General features: G+C 42.9%; 1 protein-coding gene across 3 annotated transcripts; it reads right to left on the bottom strand.

Moving 5' to 3' along the window:
• Positions 1-1,362: 1,362 nt before the first annotated feature.
• On the bottom strand, positions 1,363-21,632 carry ACOX1 (acyl-CoA oxidase 1). Of its 3 annotated transcripts, none has more exons than XM_040530684.1 (14): positions 21,185-21,632; positions 20,016-20,175; positions 11,710-11,870; positions 9,881-9,988; positions 9,224-9,343; positions 8,548-8,663; positions 7,550-7,719; positions 7,064-7,226; positions 6,137-6,327; positions 5,737-5,916; positions 5,117-5,222; positions 4,886-5,029; positions 4,150-4,356; positions 1,363-3,138 (listed from the first exon to the last, which is right to left on the bottom strand). In XM_040530684.1, exons 1-14 carry the CDS (start codon positions 21,294-21,296, stop codon positions 3,088-3,090), a joined length of 1,989 nt encoding a protein of 662 aa, XP_040386618.1. In that variant the 5' UTR covers positions 21,297-21,632; the 3' UTR covers positions 1,363-3,087. The 3 variants fall into 3 exon arrangements, with proteins under 3 accessions (XP_040386618.1, XP_040386617.1, XP_040386619.1); XM_040530683.1 differs by lacking the exon at positions 11,710-11,870 and adding an exon at positions 14,963-15,123 and having other exon boundaries at positions 21,185-21,590; XM_040530685.1 differs by lacking the exon at positions 21,185-21,632 and adding an exon at positions 14,963-15,123 and having other exon boundaries at positions 20,016-20,155.
• Positions 21,633-21,652: the final 20 nt, after the last annotated feature.

The following is a 21,652-nucleotide window of genomic DNA, read 5'->3' as shown; positions in this document are numbered from 1 at the left end:
CCACTGCCTTCAAGCTTAGTAGGATGAAAATACTGGCTGGATCCACAAACCTCAAGGAGAAGCTGTGACTACCCCCCTTTAGCAGTGCTCTTTCTGTTAGAGCTGCTCCTTGCAGCCTAGGACAGTTTGCTAGCTGAACTACAAGTAGTGACCATCGAGAGGCAAGATTAAGCAGATCTAACGCCAGCAGTCAGCGCAGCAAGGTGTGCTGGTACTGCTAAAATCAACTAATGGGTAACAGTAGAAATTTAGGTTTTTTTGTTTGTTTTGTTTTTAAAAAAGGTTAATTTCTCACTCTTACCAAAGCGGGGGCCAGGACAAAGCCAGCCCTACTCCTGAGGCTGCTCCAGCCTTGTTAGTTTCTGCTCAAATTACTTCCAGAAAAACCATAGGGAAATGCCCTTGAAATCTTACATCCTGCAGACCCATACACCAGTGATTTTCACCAATTGTAGTGCCAGTCTGTGCGCAAACATAGGCTCCTTCTGAAGATTTCACCCAATGCTGCAGTTTTAGGAATATACCACTCAAATCAGACTGAAAACCATACTCAGCTTGTTTCAACACTCTTAAAGAGGAACCACATAGTATACAAGTGTTATCATTTGACACTGAAATCACTTAAATGTGAGCAGCATTTTTGGAAATGGTGCCATTATATTTTGTTAAAAGATGGAGAAGTCCTAACCAGGATGCAGGGCCAGTTGACAGAGTTGAAATACTGTCTGCTGACCAAGAGACAGCAAGTCATACCAGGCTGTGATCTTCAGGTAATAACACCAAAAAGCAGCAAGCTCAAAAAGGATACAATATATTCACCAATAGCAAATACAGCATTTGCTGTTATATCACTATCCACTCAAAAAAAAAAAAAAAGGCAAAAACAAACCAAACCAAACACAAGGAGGAACAATTTTAAAGGAAGTGCTTTTATGAATTGAAGTTTCTGCTGCCAAACACAAATCTTCACTATTGGCGGTGATCAGCTTTTGCTGGCCTATAAGCAGTCACAACCAAGTCATGAGAGTTTTGATCTCTGCCAGATTTTTTTTTCCCTGTAGTGCACACAGCACCAGAGGCAGGAATAGCTGCCGGGCTGCTAGCTGCCTTAGAACTCTGCAAAGCCAGAAAGGTCAGACTACAGGTAAGAGAAAATCCAACAGACTTAAGGTGAATTCTTGCAGAAATTCTAAACATGGCAGGAAAAATGAAGCCTTACATTTCTTTACGCAACTGGTTGAGAGCAGCAAGTTCAAGACATTATTTCTTTGTAAAACTCATCTTTTCAGTACTTCATTCTACTTTGTTACTTTAAATGAGATTCATGGAAGACGACGCATGAGAGCAAAAAGAACAAAGAAGTTTTGTCTGAAAACACATTTTTTGTAATTTATTATATTTGTACATACTGTTAGCTAGTACTGTTCTCATTAACATATCTTTAACCTTTCCCTGCTCCTCCATCATCCCTCCCCAGGTCAGCAGTCTGCTCTGTTGAATAGATGGAAAGCAAAGCAATTTGCCTCACTTGGTAACCTAAACAGCAGTGGTTTCATTCAAAACCTGACTCGAAAGCCAAAAGGCATGTTTCATGTTTGCCTTTTTTTTTTAAGCCATTTAAATTTAAGCTTTTCTTTCTCTTGAGCTATTGTGTATGAAGCTAAAGATCCTGTCTAATGATTGTTAGTATCAGGAAACACTCCTCCATGATAAGTGATCCAAAATTAGAGACTCCAACAGATACCAAAGCTGTCAGAAGCAGCTTCTCAGATGCTGCCTCAGAACTACAGGTTTATACTGAAGCTTTTCACCATTTTAATCTCAGAGTTACTCATCTCTTGAAGAAAGGTTTTATTGTCACTGGACAGAGTTATTGGTGTTGAAAGACAGCAGTAATTTTGTTTAGTTGTAGTTGCACTGATTTCATTGGACAGACATCAGGAGGTTCTGTTAAAAACGAAATCATCTGTTAATCCAAACAGCACTGTGCAAGTCGCAAGTCAATATAAAAAAATTAAGAAAATCAGAGAAAGCTCCTTGGAAATGCATTGGTGGGGAAAAAAAATCTGGACACTTCGCTTAGGATTGTTTTCTTCAAGAATGGCTTTTAAAACCAGAACATCCCGGAACAATCTGAAGATCCAAGGACCTCGGCCAACTGATTTCTGCCCTCGAATACTGGCTTCATCCTTCCATGTCAAATTTGCAGTTTCCACCACTACATGTGGTTTTTCACATCAAATCACCATAATTAACATTTGTAAAGTGCTTTGAGATAGTGCTATGAAAATATCAACAGTTAAAAGACGGGCAGGACGTCTATTATCAGCATCTAGCTGGTTACTACTACTTGTTTTGTTCTCAGAGCAGCATCACTGTTTTCTCCTTTTACTTCTTATTAACAAAGAGTAAGGTGACAGCGTTAGAGATGGCACACAGGTAAAGGGAGTTTCTGCAGGGCAGTGAAACAAGGATGTATTGGAAAACATGAAGATGTCTTCTGGAAAGAAGACTGAAGCAGAGCTCCAGACAAGGATGGGTATTTACTTCCCAGCTACATCAGGGAAGTAATGCTACATGCAGACTTTCTGCACAGAGAACTATGTGGGAGGCTTTAGATAGCATAGACATTTGTTAAACAAGGAGAGAGTTGGTGCTAACCTTATAAATATATATATCAAAACATCAATGCTTTTTGGGGAGGGGGAAGACGTAACTGCTCATTTGAAGCTATTGCCTGAGGGCTGTTAACTACTTAGTAGTAAAATCCTGCTACCTTTCCAGTTGACAGGAACTTCTCTCTAGTTAGCAGCTTCACAAAAGCAATTCTTGTATGAATCCATAAAGCTTTCCCAGATTTTAAAAGGTTAATTTTACCATTATAATTGCACTTTAAAAACAGGCATCAATCCCTATGCACTCTCCCCAAACACCTTCTCAATTTATAAAAGGGGAAATAAAGGCTACAATTATTCACTGTCCTACAGCTACCAGGATTTGGAAGGTTTGATTCAGGTGCCTGAAGAAAGGACACAAACATCCAGTTTTCAGGGCAGGAAAATTGTGCATTTTAAAAACCAGCAGGCTTCACAGCTTGGCTTGCATCGGCTTCAGATGTTTGTGGAAAGACTCGTGAACCTGCGAAGAGGGCAAGACACTAGTTACAGCAAGATCAGGCCAGCATTTTGAAACACTTTTAGCTCTCTACATGTTGCAGAAAATCTGAATCAGAGGCACTTTCAGGACTCAAGAACAGCCAACTAAGTCCTGTATTTGAGTGTAAGACAAAAAATGAGCACAATAGACCAAACAAGTGCTTCTCCACTACCTTTCTTGCACGAAAGGAAAGAATGCAAGGTATTTTATATCCACACAGACAATTCTTTAGCATTTTAACTAAAAGAAAGCTGGCAGACATCTCCTAAGCGGACTGTAATGAAGCTCTTAAGACCAACTGACTTCAGAAGTACAAACAAATTAAGAAAGCTCTGGTGGGATTTAACTATAATTGCACAATCTCTGCCAGCCTGTGTTAGGAGTACAGTCTGTCCAAATAAAATAAAGGCAGTAAAGGCCACTGTGACAGGATTTACAGTTCTGTTTTGGCTGGTGGAAGATGGACGCTGACTCTTCACATCTCAGTTTCTTTTATTAGCTCAGCTACAGCCTTAGGGCAGATATGCAGCACCTGACACTTTCAGAGAACTACCTGGGAGCAGTTTCCTTTTACAGTCTCTAATACTGTCCGAAGGCACTAGAAGATCTGATAGAAAACAGGTAGGCTTTCACAGCTACTATCATTAAACAGAATTAAGATAAAGGGATAATTGCTTTTAGCTTCAATGAGATTATCCAGTTGTTTCTCTAGGTAGAGTACAATTTCCTCCCCCAACTGAGGAAGTAAGAAGTATCCTGCAAGACCGTGTGTAAGGTACGTGTGGGAGATTAACTACAACGGAAAGTGTGCTGAAAGCAGAGGAGCAGAAGCAGGTTGCTACTTTTGTTCCACTACCACTAGTGGCTTCAACTCCCTCCCCCCCTTTATCAATTACCTGCTGAGATCACTGACTGGATCAAAATTAACAACCCTGAATTGAGTTATTTCTCTGCACACATATGACCTAAGAGGAAGAAATAAGGTTTCTTTACCTCTGTTTTGTTCAGTGGAGATTTCTTTGCCCACTCAAACATGTTCTCGTAGACATTGCCATCATACCGGCCAAGCACAGATCCAAGGTGAGTGTCGTGAAAGTCAAAGGAGTCTACCAATGCTACTGCGTTGGGACGAATTATTGCCAAGAGCTCCTTCACGCGCTGGTTCACTTGAGTAATTTGGGCATCTGTCAAAATACCCGCCTTGGGAAAAAAAAAAAACACAAACGATTATCAGAAGAGTATGTAAGTCACAAGAACCTTCCCTTCCACTATGATCTAATGCAGGTCAGCCTTCCCTCACCCAAAAATCCAGTATTCCATAAGACACTGGATTCCCACCCCCTGCCTCTAAGTGCTAAGTAACCAAACTGGCAACCATCTGGAGTACCACTCCCCATTTTGTGCACTAATTTACAAATGCATACAGCTCTCAAAGCATGTCTAACCTACACTTGCATCTCCTTTATCATCTCGTTAAGACATATTCATCACCATTATCCACTGGAGCACATTAATCCAAACAGATGCCATGCTACCATTTTCATCCAACTCTACTTCTGGTGGATCCCAAGGGAAACATAACAAGAGCCTTCCATCAGAATCACACTGCTTGACTTACGCAAGTGAACAGTCAAAACCTCAGGCCTAAGCAGTCATGCAGTTCTGCATTTAAAACATCTCATAACGAGAACTCTGGCTCAGGTTTATAGTGGTGGAGAAATACACCAACCTGCATGAAATCCCCTGCGTTCTTACTGATCCCATACAGCGCGTACAGGAGACATAGCTCAGTCATGACAGCACGGACTGCTGCATTGCTGATCTCAGACAGCTTTGCTGTGAAAAGCTTCACTATCACATAGTGACAGTGTACCTACAAGATACAAAAGGAAGATGGATCAGATTCACAAAGGGATTAGCAGCTGCTATAGCACCCCTCTTTATCAGGTACGTCACTGACCTCAGATGCTCGCACGAGGTCAACAGAAGTTCTGTTCCAGGCATCCTCCTTGCTCTTTCTGTGGTTCAGTTCAGCTTGCAAGTTCTTTGCCGCAGCTTCTACAAGCCTATTTCATAAAAAGAAAAACAGGTTATACAATAACACATTAACAAGATTACACACACTGAATTCATATAAATTTAAGTCTAACACATCAGAACTCAGAGGTGGCGTGTGGCACCTGAATACATTGCCTGGAGCAAGCAGCTGTCACCCTAAACCCCCTATTATCACTGCTGCAACTAGAACGCAGCTACATGGGGATAAAAAGACATTTGACAACACAGAGGGGGTGCCTGAATGCCTCCTCTCATGTAGGTTCTCTGTTACACTCTTACACCTTCCTCGCAATGGGCTTTAGAATCAGGATTGTTTGCCTGTATGTAGCCTCTTGTAACCTCAGAGCACTTAACACCATTCCAAGCTAGTAAAGTGCATTACTTCTTGCAAGCGACATGCAGAGCAAAGCTTTGCCAACCACACCTTGAGAATCTCACGTTAGCACGGCAGTACAACACTACCATCTCCCAACACACCCGATTTTATTAGTGCCTGGCTCAGCCTAACAAGCATGAACTCACCGGGCAGCCCGTGCTTTGTAGGCCTCTACCAAGCTGACTGGATCATTAATGCGCACACTCACGGTCCTTGCAGCCACGTGCTGTGGCTGAATGCGTTGCCTGGAGAGATCGTTAAGGTAGGACACCATGCCAGAAACCCGCTGACCAGCAGTAACTTGGTTGTAGCTTTTTACAAGGAATCTGAAAATAAGGACAACAAATAGCAACTCTCACTCCTTAGTTTGAATGCAGAGAAGTCCTTTTACCTAGGGTCCGTCAGTCTAGCAAAGAACAGTTGCAGGCATACGCATTTGTCAAAAACAGAGTTCCATGGTAACACAGGATACTTCTCTGCTCTTCGCTTCAGGCACAAAGATCACAATGCCAAGGCAAGAAAGTCACTGGATGGAAGCTAACATACCTGGCTGTCTGCAGCATCATGACTGTGTTTTCTCCCTCATAGGTGCAGGATGGGGTGAATGTGACGTAGATGTCAGGAATGCCACTGCAACGAGAATAGCCATGCCCACCACAGGCCATTCGACACTCCTCAATACCAGCATTGGCAGTCCAGGAAGTGAAAGCCTTCAGTCCTGCTGTCAGCGCATGGAGCTGATGGACAAAAGCAAAGCAAGTTAGTTTCTTTATATTCCATTCTAAGTTTGCATGTACCTACCAAGTACTGCAACTCCCAGAAAAAAAAAAAAAAATCAACACCACCCTCCCACTTACCACTAGGTCTTGTTTTTCTTGTAAGGACTCTTTCCTGGGACAAACTACTTATGTGAAAGCCTCTGTACATGTAACGACTTATTCTGAGTACCTCATTTTTTTCTGTTTCTACACAGAACGCAGAAAACTGTTTTCAATTTACGTATTTATTTTGTCACATTAGGTTCTCAAACAGAATCCCTAGTTGAAAACTAACACTTTGCAACCCTAATCCCTCAATATAGTACTGAGGCCTTTGATCAACACATCAGTTCTACTCTAGTCACTTCAAGATTAAGAATAATCTAGAAGGTACAGCACAGGTATAAGACCAGTCTCAACTTCACTGTGAAGTGATGTGCCATCATTCCTGAAAAGACTTTTTTTTTCCCCTAAATATACGCATTAGCTTTCTTTCTTTGCATCACTCCCTATTTTTTTTTTGTGAAGCACTGCTAAATAGTGCAAACAAAGAAGTAAGGGTCACAAGCACATACTGGACTTGGGATCACTGGATCTAAAGTACAAGACATCTCAAGAGTCAAAACCACAAAAAGGCTTGTGACTTTGCTCCCATGCTATAAGCAATTCTTGCATAAAAACAGAAACCCCCTCTGATTTCTAAAGGATACAGTACCTCTGGCAGCTCACTCAGATCCCCTTCATTGATGTCTCCACTAATGCGCCGATAGGTGTCTTTTATGTAGGCTCCCACGAAATGAAAAGCATATGCTGTTGCCAGGAGAGGGAAGAGTTTGTACTGTTGGGTCTGATAATCCAAGATCTGGGGTTCTGGTTCCCTAGAGCAAAACACCTGAGAGTCAGTATGCCTGTGGCTGGCGAGCTGCTACAGAAGTCCTATTCAACTCTAAGTAGCTTCACCACTTGGATAGCAAAATCCACATCCGTATCAAGCCAGAATATGTAAGACCATACAACAGTCTCTGGCAAGGGGAGGGCAGTCTGGCAGTCAAGAATGGAAGACTACTCATTTTCCAACATTAAACTGTTATAAAACTCTATCAAGTGCCAAAGCAAGTAACATCAACCACGTTCCCTCCTCCCTCCAGTTTAGGAACTTCCCCTCAGCACTTCAGCTGCTCTTTTCTTTCAGTGCACTCACCCTGGCTTTAGCTCGGACTGGTGTCTCACTGCGCTGTAGCGGATGGCAATGGTACAAGCCCGGGACAGAGAGCGAGCAGAATCTCCTACAATGAGAGATCGGATGAACACCATGGTCCCATAGGTTAGCTTGTCACTGAGTGGTTTCACATAGGTGCCATCTGGTTCAACCTACAAAAAAATAAACACAACAGCCTGTTGATTTTTAAAGTATCTTCCCTTTTTACATATTCACATCTCATGCTCTACACTCATCACGTAGTACTTAAAAGCAACCTACAATCTTGTTGGTATTTGGATGAGAAGCTTCTCCAAGAAAGACCAGAATAGTATAGAGACCTTGCCAGCTGGGTGGGTGACTTTTCTGTTCTTTACTTACAGCCTTTGGGCAGCAGCTAGAGGTGAAACCTTCTGAACCAGCCCCTGAACAGTCATTACAGGTCCTCCCTTCCCATACAGTTAATAGGACAACCTGCACATTTCACGGAGCAATTTGGGATAACGGACAGCTGTTAAACTAAACCACAGTGGACTCAAGCTGAAGACAAACAGAATAGGGCTATTCTACAGAAGAGAACCACACCGTAGCCAACTCCCCATTCGTATTTGGAATAAAAGACCATCAGTAAGCGAGGACAGCTCATGAAGTCAAGAAATCTTCCCTGGTAGCGATGCTATCACACAACACAAGCAGGGAATGCAGATAATGGATAAAACATCAATTACTACATGTACTGCTCAACCATCATCATTCAGAACAGTCCAGGGTTAAACATGAGAGGCTCCCAAAGGAGGAGCTTTCTGGTTCTAGATCAGGAAAAGTCAGCAGAAAGTGAAAAAGAAGGTTCCCATTTGCGATCAAGAGCTACAAGTTGGGGATGGATTCAACCCAGCTAAAGAAAAAGGAAATAATATGTAAGGTTTACGGCACTATTCAACCACACAAGAGCATTTGAAATGACCATTTTTAAAGGCATATGCTGAAACTCATCGCTTTACCTGGGCATATTTCATCAGCATGTTTTCCCGAGGAATTCTGAAGTTGTCCATCTTCAAGTAGCCATTATCCATTTCATCATAACCAAATTTCGGCCCGATGTCACCCACTGTAATACCTGCCACAGACAGAGCCATTTGCATTAAGAAACAGGAACACTACACAACAGGTTTAAGCCTTCTCCAAGAAAGGCATTCTTTAGTTTTCTAGAAAGTCCTGATGCTGCTAGGAGTAACAGCAAACTAGAACCTTAGTTTCTTTATTGGATTAAAAAGCACCAAAACATGTGGCCTTCGTAGTTTACATGAAATCCTACTATATGCTGACTGGGGGAGTTTTCTCTAAGGATTCTTCACCTCCCTTCTGGCTAGAGGATGATGAAAGGTATTTTTCCCTTTCAGAAGCAGCACGTGCTGCCTCACAGAATGCCTAGCTGGACAGAATCAAACTCCCAACTAATCTTCACATTGAAAACATGACGTGAAAGCTGATTTAGTGGTAGCTCAGTTTTAAGTAAGACTCATGAAGTTTTAAGTCCTGTGACCTACAATCTACACACTGAAGTCAGCTAGTGAAATACGCTACGTTCATTAACAAGACACATGCAGCTGTATATAGCTGAAGAGAAACAGATCTGAAGTTTTCCATGAACACTAAACTCCCAACACAAATTTTTACCTGGCAGAGGTTCATGGGTGCCCAGCTGCCGTATGGGAACGATGAAGGCATGCAGTCCTTTGCACTGGCCCTGAGTGTAGAGCTGAGCCAGAACAATGGCATGGTTCGAGGTCTTTCCAACTGCAGAAGGAGTGGGAGTCAGAAAAAAAAAAAAGCAGCACACATATTAGTAACACACACGTCTTTCCTTGAAGCAGGATCCAAAATACGTTAACCCCACCATGTTAGAAAAATAGATTTGCAACACTGATTAATATCCAGATTTTGCAGCTAGACAAACAAGGCTGTCTAGGTCAATGAAAGCTGCACGTTATTATTCTCTTGGCTATACAACACCGAGTCCTTGGCAAACCTGACAGGAAAGCCAAAAGAAGTTCCGTCTACCTACAGGCTGCCTCAGATGCTTCAATAAAGATTTTGACAAAACAGATAATAAATTACACCAAATCCACACAGTACGAATGATTCAGGGAAATAATCCAGAGCACACAGATAATCAGAAGTTTAGGTAAGCTCTGACAGGTCTTTTACTTGTTCAAAATGCAACTCTGACTCTCTGGACCAAGCTTCAGTCATCCTTCTGTAGATATAAGACACATGACATCACCTCCTTGAGTTTTTCATATGTATCTTCCAGATTTATATAGATACACTTACGTCCACCCGGCCACCACTTAATAGAGGTCACAGTGGGGCTGTTGAGGATGAATTCCTGGGTAGCGGGGTCATAAGTAGCTGTGGTTTCTAGCCCTCGGAGATGAGTTCCTGAAAACAAGCAAACACATCGTGTTGGCAGAAAGTCAGTCACAAAATACAGACAAGGACTGAATTGGACAATGGAAAGTTGAACTCCAGTAGTAATGCACAAATTTTAAATTTGCTTTTAGGCTATAATTAGTAGATATTTAATCCTTTATAAAGAACAAGTGAGACTCAGGCTGTATTCTGGGACCTAGAGCCAATTCTCTGCAAACTCATTGTTTCTGTGGTCCAATACTACCTTCCAAGCACCTCCAATCTGACACCTTTTTCCTATTACATACCAGAAGCCCTTTGTCAATAAAGGGATCCACCAAACCATGCTCACCTGGCTTTCGCTAAAACTGCTGAATAAGCGCAAAACAGAATTGTGCATTTTGCCGCCAAAAGATGGAATAAATAGTACCTGTAATGTCTTTATTTCCTCATCAGGCCTAGGATCTCCCCACCTGACGGAGCAAATTCTCCCAAATGAGATCGATCATTGCTCCAAAACAATAAGTAATGGCGTGCATATGCTAGGTTACCTATACAGGTAGATGAAGAGGCTGCAAAATAACAAAGGTTACAACTGCAGGTACAGTCTGTCTTCTGCCTTGAACCCTACACGATTCATGCAAACCTGTCTCAGCAATGGCAGTGTCTCTGCATTAGTGAAAAAACACTATGCCTACGTGTTTAAACTAGCCAAGCTGCAAACACTCACGATAGTCTAGATGGACAGAGAAGATGGAGCCAACGACTCTACATAGGAGTTTCAACATGAAAAGACATCACCTCGGTGCATCCACATGTTTCCAAAGCATGGAGCTTAGCGGTAGATTTCCATGGGCAACTTAACTCTTACTTTGCTGGCAAAGGGTCTTCAGACCTCACTAGATGCAAGAGACTCCACAGACTTGCAGTTATTTTATGCTTCTTACAGTCTCCGTATTTCATTCAGCACAAAGGTGAATCCTGATCATTTTTAGAAAATACTTCTTATCTGCAACTCTCAGATATCAAATTAGAGTTTCCCGAGGCACAATATCCTCCCTTTAAAACTTGGATTAAGTGTTGCAATCACAATACTGCTGGAGTTATCACAATCCATTTCAAAGCTCGAAAGCAAAGAACAGCAACAGAGATCAAAGTCTACTTAATACAGATACTCTAAAAAATGATTTCATGGTCCAATTAATAAGAACATATGGGAGTGAGCTAAGGAACCAGGAAAAACGCTTCCCACAAAACATGAACATTGAAACCAAGTCATCCACATGTTCTCTGATCCAAGGTCAGTCCCAAGGTGACAAGCAGTTCTTACTTTTTTGGCATCTCTTTCAGGATCTTAAAGCTCTGTCCTTTTGTCTTCACAGTGAGCGTTACAGTAAAGCAGAAATCACACTGGAAAGAACGGTAAGTGTAGAAATGATGCATCAAATTGACAACACCACAGCTGTATGCACGAGGTGTTTTAAATCATCTATAGTAATTTGAATGGCACAAGAGGAGCACTCAGTATGCGTCTGCACAAAAATCCAAACTCTTCCACCATCAGGGAAAAAAGGTCAGAAAGCATGTGGTGTTATGATCTATTAAAAGTTTCCAAAGCAGTCCACTTTTCCCTAAAGCCATAAACACGTACTTACAGACCATGGGATAAACACACACCCTTTTTCCCAGGCAGGGGAATCCTCTGCACACAAAACCATTCTTAGAAATAGCATTTAGTGAATGTACTGTACCATGGCCCATTTCAGTCTGGGCATAGGTGCCAATGATCTCCAGGTTCCAGGCAGGCATGAAGAAGCGATCCTGCTGCTCTGGGGTTGCCTGGGTGAGAAGGGTGGGGAGGAACATGCCCAGATGAAGATCCAGAGGCTCAGGCCGTCCTCGATGAACAAAGCTGTGAAGAGGTGCCATGGGATGGGAGTGTGAAGGCAATGTTATGGGAGGGAAGCAAGCGAGAGGATTCATGGTGGAGATTCAGGAAGAGACAAAAAGAAAAAAAAAAAGATTCATGTGTAAATCAGAATTCAGCAGGTGTATTTTAGAAAGCCAGAGCACTCTCCTTTCCTCAGATCTGAATAACAAAAAAACATGCTTACTCTGAAATAAGCATGCTGCAATTAATTTCTTTCTAATCCTATATAAAACGCATTTGCAATATTCCCCTATTTTTGATGATAAATAATTGACGATGGACAAAATGATTAACCCAAACTGAAAAACGAAGACAAGATCCTCGCTAGGGTTTGGAAACCAGAGCCCACTGAGTTAAAAGAATGGCAGTTTGTTGAAGATGTGGTCTGGTTGGATGTAGCGAGCCTTCGTCTGTATGAACAAAGTCCACACTTTTTTCATGGTTGGAGAGCAGAAAGTGGCAGAAGTCCCAGTTCATCCAGCTGAATGAGCTAGGTTTTCACTGGAATATTCTTTAAAAAATAAGTCTGCACTAATTCCTTTTTATTAGTAGTATTATTATTACTACTATTAGTTAAAGATTAGACATGTATATACTACATACTCCTAAAATTCCTGCTATCACCTCCCTTCAACTCTTGCTATTTTTAAAGGCTCTCTTAAAAGGAAAGTGCTCTGCATGTGTCAAAGTTGTGAACATAAACAACATGGCAAGAAAGCCAACATTTCTCAACGTGGCAATCACCAGTACAAAATCTCTCCACCTAAACGTTTCACTAGAACTAACCTTCCTCCAAGTTCTATCAAACACCACTGTTAGGTTGTTAAGTGGTCTATTAAGAATTTGGATATGAAAAGCTAAATGCTTCATTACATTTTTAAGTATTAATTGCTTTGAGTACTTAAGAGCGCTGTACTTTTTTTTTTTTTATCTCCTCCAAGCTACAATGAACTGTTCTACTGCAGTGTTCTCCAGTCTCAGTATTATTCCATTTACTTGAGGAGTTTCTCAAAATATACAGAGATTATTTTTGCAAGTATTACTTACTAACTTCCAAAAATAAGGGAAAAATCAAACAGCATTAATCCCTACTGTGCAAGGCTGACAACACTGCATAATAGGGAATGCAAACCCTATGCTATGGATTGTTGATCAGTACTTCTGCACAAAGACTAGAACATGAATGTGCCAAGTGGTAGCTTGTTTTTAATAGGATTTTTTAAATAAGAACACTTGTTGGAGCTCAGCTCATATTCAGCTGGCACACGGAGTGGGACCAACACACTCATGTTACCTCTAGGCATACATTAAGATAAGTGGCCCTCTAACGAGTGTAGTTTTTTGGTTTATTTGTAGGTACCTGAAAAATATCAGCCAGCTAATGATCCCAGCAGCAATGTTTTATAAGCTTTTTGACTGAAGAGCGACCAGGATCAACTGAAGACTAGTGGTTATTTTAATCAGGAACATCAGATTTCAAGTGAGTTCAGTGCTGGTGAGATACATACAGCTGATAGTCAAAGACTGAGAAAAAAAGTCCTTATTTACTAGCCATAGCTATAAGCCAGGTAGAAACAATACCATATTTTCATTTCTCCTTTGTGTTTCCCTTTCAGCCCAGTGTTTTATGGCTTTTTCTGTTTTGCTTTTTAATCATTCACTATGAAATAGGTTAAAACCACTATAGATTATCAGAAAGCTCTCCCTAGGTTAAAATTTGACTAACTACCCATCCAGGCTGGGATTCAATTCAGAGGGCTCTTTCCCCCATCACCAGTTTCTAAACATCAGGCTTAAATTAAGCAGAGCTCAGTGACAATTATAACAGAAGCTTTACTGATGGAACAGATGTCCAGCATTCACAGCAAGAACGCCAAACCATTGTATTTTCATTATTCGGCACAGCAAGTATACTCACTTTTCTATATCATCATCGCATTAATTCTATTAAGTGTCAAAATAGACATTTTACCACTAAACATGAGAGCTGCAAGCAAACCAAACCATCACCAGGCAAGAAAGTGCAATGATCTAACGTGAAACAGCAAGTAAACCAAATCACTTTGGTGCGGACGTGCGCCTGATTTAAAGAAGGCGGTGGGAAAAAGCAAACATGGTTAGCAAGCATTTTTGTCAGCCGTTTGACTCCACTTCCCATGCTGAGTTCAGTTCACTAGCTCCATCTCTCTGAAGCAGAACAGACGATGGGATTTCCTCCGTTGCGTGTTCTATGAAGATTTCAGCTAGCACAAGTAACGTAACCTACCAAGCAGGCATCCAACTTGATTATTACCATCCAACTTGAGCAGTTGTCCAGGCTTGTACACATCATGCTTTCCAGGTTCAGATGCCAGCACAAGTACTGACATCTTTGGTCTGTTAAACTATTCTTGCTGGTATTTAATGTCTGTAATTCCAGGTTCTGGGCTAAAATTGTGTGTTCTTATTCATTAAGCATTCTTCCATTTGAATAACTGAAGGTAGCTTTCCTCAATAGTAGGAATAAGATGTTTTTCTTCTTCGGAACCGAGATCTTTCCATGAAGATACACAGCTGCAGTGGAGTAGCACCTGGAAGGACAGTGCTTGGGGCAAAGCACACCTTACTTTCAAGGGCACAAAATGCAAATCTCATCGTGTTACACTGCAACTGAAGGTGTAGGCCTGATGTGTTTATGCAGGCTGATCATGCACTAAGAACTCTGCAACACATGCCTCAATCCAGGCAAAAATAAAATCCGCAGTACTGTTGACTGACATGTTCCAACTAGTTCAACTGAAATTCAGACTCCCAGGGCTTATAACAACCTCCTCATCTTAAATCAAAGGCAAACAGATATCAGTGAACAGCTGAAGTCAGCAATCAGCTAAGAGGTGCATTCTGGAAAAGACCAAAACTAACCCTGTGTGTTAAGATGAGAGACAGAACAGCTCTCTAGCTATCAAGCTGGTGACATCAATGGTTAACCAAGTTACTTTACCTTTCCCCTTTCAGATTTACACAGGGAACATCATCAGTTTATAAACTGGAGTTACAGAAAAGAGGTTACCCAGTGATCCCTGAAGGGAACTAACCATGTCCCATTTCGGTTTGGGCGTAGGTGCCAACTATCTTGACTCCACGGACCAGGGGCAGCCATTTCTTCTTCTGAGCATCAGTCGCTTGGCTCTCTATGGTTTTTTGAAACATGCTGAAGTGTAGACCAAAAGGTTCAGGAAAACTGCCCAAGCATGTTCTACAGGAGAGAAATAGAGGGATCTGGATCTCAGTCTCACTGAGAACGAGATCCTGAAAGGCTTTTCTCCAACTGTAGCATAAGATAATGTTTGTTATTTCGACTTTTCTTCGTCCCACAAACAGCCTCCAAACATGGAGGCATCAGAAGCAATGCTAACGGGAAACATTTATTTCAGGCATTTTCTTCATGCTATGATTTCTGCTGTTGTTATGTAGCTAGAAAAAAAGAACTAAGCTACAAAGATGCACTGGGAACTTAAAATAGAGGACAGGAAAACCAAACGATTTTTTCCCCCATCCCTCATGCTTGGTGGGAATAAATCCCACTACTGCTAGTGGCCTAGAACCAGGCCGTTATTTCTTAGAAGCACTACGTATTGCAAAGGAAACGGCTTCTTAGGTGACCAAGTGCTTTTCTGAAGAGCTCTGTTTTACCTGTATCTGCTTCCATCAGCTGTGAGATGTTGAACTCACCTTCCATTAAAACTGTTAGAGGTTAGTAGTGGAATGTAAGGAAAAATCAAACATTTTACACAGGCTTCATCAAAACAAATTATTTCATGATTTGTAGCCACAATGGCAGGCAAATTCCGTTCCCAGTGAAAAACTCTGGGACGAACATGCTGTAAAGTTTCGCTGTGTAAAAGCTATGTAGTGACAGCATCTTCCCTTCAATGTTCTGCAGTCTGAAGTTCTTTCATCTTCCATCTACTGCACACGGATGCTTATCCCATCCAGACTCAAAGACAGAAGAGAAACACGTGTGCTCTACATGAATACCTACACACAAGATCTCTTCCACCTGCTCAAGGTATCTGCAAGGGAAGTGCCTCCTTCCATCGTGGGGTATTAACACCTGCCCAGGAAGCAGACTGAAGTTTGTTGCCGGTGCAGACCTGCACTGAGTAGCAGGTATTATGCATCCAGTTTTTCAAATTACAACAGCGTTTGTGGCTGGCATTTTACACTGTGCTTGGAATGAATGCCTGGGAGCAGAGAATAAATCATTCATAGTTCAAAACAGATCCCTACACGAACTGTACAAATCAGCCCTAGGGGGAGAGAGCAGGACGATGCTTCTTCAGGACCACTGCACTGCATGTTGAAGACACTCATGTTCACTTAGAAATTGTGCTGTTGAACAAGACCAAATGAGCCAGGAGCAAAACTCGCATCATCAAGTAATCTCATACTTGCTACTCATGTGCTTTCAGCTGGTGTGGATGAAAGCACAGTGCCTAGAGTTCTTGGGATCAAGGCAGTCGCTTCCCTTAGCGGAAAATATTATGTTGCCTACAGCAGCAGCACATCTACCTGCAAAGCAGAAGTTATTTTTTTGAACAAGGGCTTTCAAATGCTATACAAATAGGGAGACAGAATATTTCACAGCACTGTTGTGGTTTCTTAAGTGGGTTTTTCCTTTTACACCTACACAGTAAAAGGTACTCGGATTTAACAGATTTGTCTGATTGCACAAATATCAACCTTATCGTGTCCTACCAGTACCTAAAGGGGGCTACAGGAGAGCTGGGGAGGAACTCTTTGTCAGGGGGTGTGGGGATAGGACAAGGGGGAATGGCTTAAAACTAAAAGAGGGTAGGTTTACGTTAGATATAAGGAAAAAAAATCTTTACTCAGAGGGTGGTGAGGCACTGGAACGAGCTGCCCAGAGAAGCTGTGGATAGTCCATGCTTGGAAGTGTTCAAGGCCAGGCTGGATGGGGCTTTGGGCAAGCTGGTCTGGTGGGAGGTTGGAATTAGGTGATCTTTAAGGTCCCTCCCAACCCAAACCATTCTATGACTCTGTGATCCACGGACAGAGTACAATAAGGTACTAAAAAGCTAAGTACTAAAGCTAAGTGTTTTCCTGAGACTCCAAAGCTAAATGAACAATTGCAAAGACATTCTCAGCCTGCAGAACTGGGTTACAGAAAAGGGTCATTTACTTTAAAGCAAAATCTGCAAGCAAAACGTCCTCGCTTTTGCATTTTTTGAGGTAACTCTCAAGAAAGAATGTCAAGAACCTTCTCAGCGGGCAAGAAGCCGGGGGTATGCCTGACCTGTGCTGACTGGGCTTCAGAGGTAACAACCGCGTAGTTACCAATCCCTTTTCTAGCTGTATCAAAAAAAACAAGTCAGCTTCATCCACTCTAAATTAATTTAGCAGTGTCTAGTAGGGCCCCTATTACAATTTTTCTGGTTTGATACACTAAATGCTACTCCAGGTCCTGACCTGGACACCAAAACGAGAGGCAGAGACATTCTCACAAGGGAAGCGCACATTCACGCGCTGCTTATGAATACAGGAATCATCTGTTGACTTGCAGCTCTCAGACCTTTTCTCTGTGCCCCAGTTTCTCCCAACTGCTTTTCTCTTCTCCACTTAATCCCTTTTTCCTCAATGAAGGCTATTGAAATTTGAAGGTGAATTAGGATTCATCAGATTGCTCTCTTCAAAGAGCTGTGCAGCATTGTGGATGTCAGAACAATATCCCGTTTTTCATGCTGACTTGCATTAAAACAATTAAAATGGCTTCTGTATATATTTACTAGATCTCATGTTTTGGAGCCTAACAAAGCCCTTGTGGAACAGGAAGGAGGCACATTTAGTTCAACATATCTCAGCAGCAACAACTATTTAAGCACGCTTTCAGGTCACCTGATGAAAGCGTTTCTCATCAATCAAGCTATGATTTCGGTCATTTCATGATACAGAGTTACTGAACGAGCTTCCAACAACACACAAAAGCTACAGGAAAAGTATCTGAGAACACCCCAAAAGGCTCACTAACAGCCACTGCCTATATAAACAAACAGGTCCCTGCTCTCTGGGGACAGTCACAAGGTGATAGGGTTTATTGCAAAATATGTTAAGCTGCCATATGTAGAAATCTGATATATTCAACTTGACAATGGAATCAAGGACGTCAATCTATTTCATAAACTTCATTAAAGCATGTCACAACACCATAGCCATTCAGTTTTCCCATGTGGAAAACTGAATAAACCCAAAGAGTTTCTCCACATGAGCTTTTCCACAAAGTCCCTTCTCGTTAGCACTGATTAACACACTTGGATATTTGGGTGGGATTGACAAGGTGTAAAAATCATAGTTTGTCACCCAGCAGGTGAGAAAATGGGAACAGATTTTAAAATGCATATGAAATCGAGGGATGAAAAGTACTTTCTCTTCCATATATTAAGAATCACTAAGCCAATACCCTCCCTTGCAAACACTAGACATAATAAATTTAAATCAAGAATTCTAACAGTATGTTCTGATACAGTTCTTACAGCAAACAAACTTCACTTATTAGTAAGAAGTGTGTGTACTGCTCTTCATTCTTCTACATGCTGTTAACACAGAAGACATTGGAAAATAGTCTACAGTAGCTGCAATTATATTTGGAGATCCTGAATACCTGCAATTGGAGTTGACTCTGAAAATAAGTAAGCCTTCTCCATTTTTTCCGTTGATTTTTGGATTGTGAACTTGACTAGTCTCACCTAACTATTCAATCACAAAAGATATGAATAATTATTTGGAACCTACAGGAAATATTGGCGTTTTTATCCAGTCAAAGTTAAGAGCTGCTGACTCTAAAATGCGTTTTTGGAAATAAACTAGAATCTATCGTTTGATTACTTCAGAAGTGGCCTCATTTATAAAATACTGTTAGCTAAATGCTAAGGCTAGACGTCTTTCTTAAAAGACGGTATTTACATTGCAAACTTCATGGAAATTTGCCAGCTGGTATACTGGATATACCTCTCTGAATTTTCTCCACTGTAGTAACTGAAGAAACTCCCCTATTGCCTCCAGTAGGAAAACGCTTGTGTAGGAAAAAATTAACGATTAACTTCTGCCATCCAGTACCTGCAATCTCATGCAGTCAGTGAACTTTCTGGTTATCACTGTCCAACGACACCACCTTTCAAAAGAACTTTGACAAAGTTCTCCACAGGAACTTTCATGACGTTGGTCGGTGCAGACCAGCTTCTTTGAAATTAAGCCCACAGCAGACAAGGTGCTCTCAATTAATTAGTTCCAATATTCACACCATGAGGCCAGTAGCAGCTCTTCTACAAATCCCATCAGAAGGCTTGTGATTCCACCGGTACATTAAATAATGTGCAATGCCTATTTAATGTGCCAGAGGATACATTCATGGTCTTATTTGCAGAGTTCTAGAGCTGTTAATCAGTTTATTTGATTATATCAGAGCAAGCTTAATAGAATTAAGGGAGAAATACAAAGTCAGAAACTCCTGCAAGCTGGAAGCAATGAAATTCAGTTGTAAAGACGGTTTTATTTTTATTAACTTTACCCAGGGGTAATACTATCAGATAAACTAAAGGTCAGATACAATAAAAAGCATCTAGGTCAAAGGGAACTACTATAGCACCAGGGAGCCTGAAGAGATATGGGACTGAAGAAATATAAACAAGAACTTATAAGCCATCTTGGAACATTTTCAAGTATGCCTGTAACGTAACTTTGTTAGGTCTCAACACAAACCGGAACAATCAGCTTTAAGAGACCTCATTTGAAGATCCTGCCTCATCAGATCTGCTCACCGTTAAATATTTCAGTATATTCTTTACGCATTTTGGCGAGTCAGACCACAAGCCCCGTTTTTAACCTGCTGCACCACACGTGATAGAAGGGCTGTAACTATCAGTGTTGTATTTCTAGCCAAAAACCTAAGAAAACACAACATTCAGGACAACTGGTCTTCATGTGAAATTCACCGAAGCCTTGAAGCCAAGGCTTCAACGGGCTTTGCTGCACGTCTTTAGTTTTCTTTGAACAGCTAACATAAAGGTGCAGCTCTAATGACCTCGGTGATGATAAGAGCGAATATAAGAAGCAAACTCTACAGCTAGGTACCTTTTAAACCAGTAGATCTCCTCCGGATCTGCAATGCCATATTCTCTTAACTTCATAACCATCAGAGAGCTCTTCCTGATGGCTTGCTCATAGCGCTGGCTGCGGGAGAGGAAGTTCAAATCCTCGTGCTGGAAGTCAGGGTCATTAATAACTAAGGCCTCTGGGGACAGAACAGAAGAGGAAAACAAACTCAGTTTTCACAGGCCACAGTAAATTGTGCATGAAATGATTCAGCTTTTTTCCTCTGCTGTACCTCAGGTTGCAGAAACCAAAAAATTAAAACACAACATTAAAAGTTAATGAAATCGGAAAGGAGTCACAAAGCTCTTGAGTGTCTTGGATAGAAGGGCTCTTACAACCGGGCACTTTCTCGTTACTCCACATAAACACATTTCAAATTAGACACATTCTGGACTTGGCAGGAAATTAACTCACTGATGTAAGAACTGCAGGCCACTCAATAACTATTTCAACTCCTCAAATGGCCACTGTTACTGTAGGATCAGACTGCCTCACGAACATCTGCTCGCCGCACAAGTTCTTGGAGGAGGACACAGCTATTAGTCCCCCTGTGCTGTCTGGAAACTGAGGCACCCAGAGGCTACAGACTTTCCCTGTCCCCTTTGGCACAGACATTGCACAACACCAGCCTCTGACAGTCCCACCCCCAGCACGGGCCGGGGAAGAAAAGATGGCAGCATTTCAGTAACCCCATATATCGTAACAGTGACTGGTGAGAAACACGCCAACTCTGTACCGTTGGGCAAGAGCATACCAGAAGGACAAAAAGGAGGGGAGAGGGCCCCAAACAAATGCCCCCGGGAAGCTGCCTCTCACCCGGCAGAAGGGGGAGGACAGGAGCACGGTGCCCTTTTCCCAGCCTCCAATCCCCCCCCGCACCCCAAGAGGGGAATCCCTTCCCTCAGGCACCCCCCTGCCTGCACACCGTCTCCTCACAGCCTGACCCTCTCCCTGGAGCCCCTCATCTCCCGCAAAGCCCCCTCAGGGCCTCCCTCTCCCCCCCCCAGGGCCTCCCTCCCCACCCCCCCCAGGCCCCCTCGCCCCGCAGCCGCCTCCCCCCTTCCCCTCAGCCGCCCCTCCCGATGCCCCCCCCCCCGGCCCCGAGGCCTCCACCCCCTCCTCACGGCGCCCCTCGGGGCCTCCCTCACCGATCTCCTTGCGGCGCCGGGTACGCTCGGCGCCGCCGTCCAGGATGTGGGTGAGCAGCTCGGGCTGGAAGGTGGCGGCGGCGCGCTCCCTGCGCAGGTCCGCGTTCATCATCGTGCGGCGGCGGCGGCGGCTCCGCTCCGCTTCGGGTCCGTTCGGGTCGGGTTCGGCTCCGCTCGGGTCCGGTTCGGCCCCGGTTCGGCTCCGTTCGGCTCCTCTCGGTTCCGGTTCGGCTCCGTTCGGCTCCTCTCTGTTCAGGTTCGGCTCCGCTCGGGTCCTCTCGGTTCCGGCTCGGTTCCGTTCGGTTCCGGCTCGGCTCCCCTCGGCCCGGGTTCGGCTCCTCTGGGCTCGACCCGGCCTGCGCCTGCGTCCGACCTCAACACCGCCGGCCTCCGCGTGACGTCACGCCCCGCGACGTCACGCCCCGCCACGTGACCCCCACCCCGGCGTGGGGGGGGGGGGCGGGGGGG

Source organism: Cygnus olor, chromosome 18, assembly GCF_009769625.2.
Source record: "Cygnus olor isolate bCygOlo1 chromosome 18, bCygOlo1.pri.v2, whole genome shotgun sequence".
NCBI classification, from domain to species: domain Eukaryota; kingdom Metazoa; phylum Chordata; class Aves; order Anseriformes; family Anatidae; genus Cygnus; species Cygnus olor.
This window is presented reverse-complemented; position numbering and strand designations above follow the sequence as displayed.

Excerpts from the sequence above, each read along its gene's own strand:
- ACOX1 (XM_040530684.1), bottom strand. The coding sequence starts at position 21,296 with ATGATGAACGCGGACCTGCGCAGGGAGCGCGCCGCCGCCACCTTCCAG. Across the intron at positions 9,344-9,880 it reads TAAGTGGTGGCCGGGTGGAC|TTGGAAAGACCTCGAACCAT; the intron begins GTAAGTGTATCT and ends CTCCTTCTGCAG. Across the intron at positions 5,030-5,116 it reads ACCTCGTGCGAGCATCTGAG|GTACACTGTCACTATGTGAT; the intron begins GTCAGTGACGTA and ends TGTATCTTGTAG.